Source organism: Frankliniella occidentalis, unplaced genomic scaffold, assembly GCF_000697945.3.
Source record: "Frankliniella occidentalis isolate FOCC.00 unplaced genomic scaffold, Focc_3.1 Scaffold9, whole genome shotgun sequence".
Taxonomy (NCBI): Eukaryota; Metazoa; Arthropoda; class Insecta; order Thysanoptera; family Thripidae; genus Frankliniella; species Frankliniella occidentalis.
In genome coordinates this window covers 647,937-650,863 of record NW_026267139.1, presented here as the reverse complement: position 1 = coordinate 650,863, position 2,927 = coordinate 647,937, and the positions used below count along the sequence as shown (strand labels likewise).

The following is a 2,927-nucleotide window of genomic DNA, read 5'->3' as shown; positions in this document are numbered from 1 at the left end:
TTTCAATTAATTTTGTTTGTTTATCTATACTTACCTTATGCTTGCCATTTTAGAAAGAGCGAAGGAAAGATAAGCAAAAGCAGAAAAATCGCAAAGAAAATGATGTCCCAGGTTCTATGTTGGCTGGTCAAGAACCAGCTCGCAAACGGTCTAAACTGGTTCTTCCTGAGCCTCAAATCTCCGATGCTGAGCTTCAGCAGGTTGTCAAGTTGGGACGTGCAAGTGAAGTGGCACGGGATGTAGCAACCGAGTCTGGCACAGGCCTTGCCTCAGATGCTCTTTTGGCTGACTATTCTATCTCAACAGCTGGAGCAATACGCACACCGAGAACACCTGCTCCAGCCACAGATCGTATCCTTCAGGTACTGCCTCATTTTTTTCCTGCATTGTTGTTATCTGTAATGGCATGGATCACTCTTAAATTTTATCTGAATTCTGATTCTAGGAAGCACAGAACATGATGGCTTTAACACATGTAGACACCCCCTTGAAAGGAGGAACAAACACTGAAATAATGAATTCAGATTTTAGTGGGGTAACTCCATCAAGGGAAGTGTCAGCAACACCTAACACAGTGTTGACCACGCCTTTCCGGTCAGCTCATGGCCAAGATGGTAGTGCTACTCCTGGCTTTGGAACTCCTGGGTCACAGCAAGGCGGTCCTGGAATGGCAACTCCCACACCCTTGAGAGACAAACTGAACATTAATCCTGAAGATGGTTTCAGTGTTGGAGATACACCTCAAGCCCTCAAACAATACCAGCGAGAAGTATGGTTTCTATTTTTAAATATCTTTTCTCTTTTAATGATTTTCTTATGTAAGGGGAGGATTAACACTGCTTCAATTTTCTGATTGTTTCAGATGAAAGCTCAGTTAAGCGCTCAGTTGAGTTCCCTGCCAGCTCCTCGCAACGACTATGAGATTGTGGTACCAGACCAGGGTGATGATGACATGGATGGTTCAGGAGGTCCGTCAGGCCCTCAGGTTGAGGACCAGGCTGATGTGGACTCACGTCGGGAGGCTGAGTTACGAGAGAAGGCTGCCAGAGAGCTACGTCTGAGGTCTCAGGTGGTGCAGCGTGATCTGCCTAGACCTATCAATATCAATAGCGGGGTTCTACGAACCACTGCCTCTGATGGACAACAAAATGAACTTCAAAAGGTAGCTGCTGGTTATAGCTATAGTTCTTGTCTCGGTTCCTATTTGCTGATTAAGGAATTGATGGTAACCTATGTACCTTGGTTTCAGGCGGAGGAGCTTATCAAGAAGGAAATGGTTACCATGCTTCATTATGATGCTGCATACCCTATCCCTGGTCAAAGTCATAATGAAAATCCAGCTAGCCATTTAACATACCTTGATCAACATTCTTATGATACTTTCTCTCAAGATGCTTTAGATGAGGCAAGTAAAATTATATTTTTGTACTTCAAGGACAACATCTCAACATCATCAGAGCCTGCTAATATGTATTTCTTGACTTTATCAACTCCTTGTTGCAGGCTAAATCATTACTTCACGAAGAAATGGAAACTGTTAAAAATGGCATGGGCCATGGTGAAGTGTCAGTTGAGGCATATTCACAAGTGTGGCAAGAGTGTTTGTCGCAGGTTCTGTACATGCCCAATCAAGGAAGGTATACTCGTGCAAGTTTGGCCACAAAGAAAGAGCGTTTAGAATCACTTGAGAAACGTTTAGAACAGAATCGTGGTCACATGACCAAGGAGGCAAAGCGTGCTGCCAAAATGGAGAAAAAGCTAAAAGTGCTGACTGGAGGATATCAGGTATGAAGGCTGTTTGTTTTCTGATCCAATGACTTAGTATTAATCATTATTGTTCAATTTGCTAAATATAGTTGTTTGGTTATTTTACAGTCAAGGGCTCAAGTGCTGGTTAAACAACTTCAAGAACTTTATGAACAGCTTGAACAGGCAGACATGGAACTCTCTACTTTTAAATTCCTCCAACAACAGGAGATTGCGGCCATTCCAAGAAGACTGGAGGTTTGTGGAACTTTTTATCTGACTGAAATATTTCTTTAAAGGGTTTGCTCATTACTGTATTGTTTATTCTGCCTTTTTGTCAACAGTCCATCACTGAGGATGTCAACCGTCAGAAAGAGAGAGAATATGCACTCCAAGAGCGTTATGGAGAATTAGTAAAAGCACTGGAGGACTTGAGAGATGAACTAGACTTTTGAAATCACTTAGTAGGTTTATTAATTCCAGCTTGTCATTTTATCTCTGAGAAAAATACACACACATTCTTTTGACAATTCATTTTATGTAGATACATGTACAGTATTGATGAAATAGATTTCCTCAAACAAAATCATGTTTACAATTTTTCTTTTTTTTTACACTGGAACAAATTGATTCCCGAAGCACGGTTTTCTTGTGAGCAGAACACAAGCCGAACGCATCAGCGTTGGAGCTCTTAGGTTTGTTCAAGAAGCCTGCTCAAGCTGGGCTGGTCGGCTAGGCACCTACTTAATGTTGGAAATTTCAAAAAATTGCAGAAAATTTCTGAAAAATTCCCGAAAATTTCCTGAGAAAACTTCCAAAGTCTGGGAAATTTTGCATTTTTCCACGGGGATTCTCCGTTTTTTTCCTGAAATTTTCTGGAAACTTTCCAGGGCTTCCAACCCTACACCTACTCTTTGCACCGCGCTCGCTCCATTCTCCACTTCCTTGAAGGAAAATATCCGAAAAATTTCGGAAAACTTCCAAAGTCTGGGAAATTTCCCCCTTTCCCCGGAAATTTTCCGTTTTTCCCTGAAATTTGCCGGGGCTTCCAATCCTACGGGAGGAGAGGGGGGAGGGGGGGGGCAAAGCTATGTCGCCAAGCCATGAGCGATTCCCACCACGGGGTGTATAGGGGCATATATAGCAGCTAGCGATCCGGTTCGGTATTCGGATGTGGGTCG

General features: G+C 42.7%; 1 protein-coding gene across 1 annotated transcript in view; it reads left to right on the top strand.

Moving 5' to 3' along the window:
- Positions 1 to 2,335, top strand: part of LOC113204048 (cell division cycle 5-like protein) — an 11,219-nt gene extending 8,884 nt beyond the window's left edge. The window contains exons 7-13 of the mRNA XM_026419047.2: positions 54 to 362; positions 446 to 769; positions 863 to 1,162; positions 1,250 to 1,405; positions 1,504 to 1,785; positions 1,876 to 2,004; positions 2,091 to 2,335. Coding sequence (XP_026274832.1) covers positions 54 to 362; positions 446 to 769; positions 863 to 1,162; positions 1,250 to 1,405; positions 1,504 to 1,785; positions 1,876 to 2,004; positions 2,091 to 2,201 — 1,611 coding nt within the window. The 3' untranslated portion in view covers positions 2,202 to 2,335. The remainder of the gene's footprint in view (positions 1 to 53; positions 363 to 445; positions 770 to 862; positions 1,163 to 1,249; positions 1,406 to 1,503; positions 1,786 to 1,875; positions 2,005 to 2,090) is intronic.
- Positions 2,336 to 2,927: the final 592 nt, after the last annotated feature.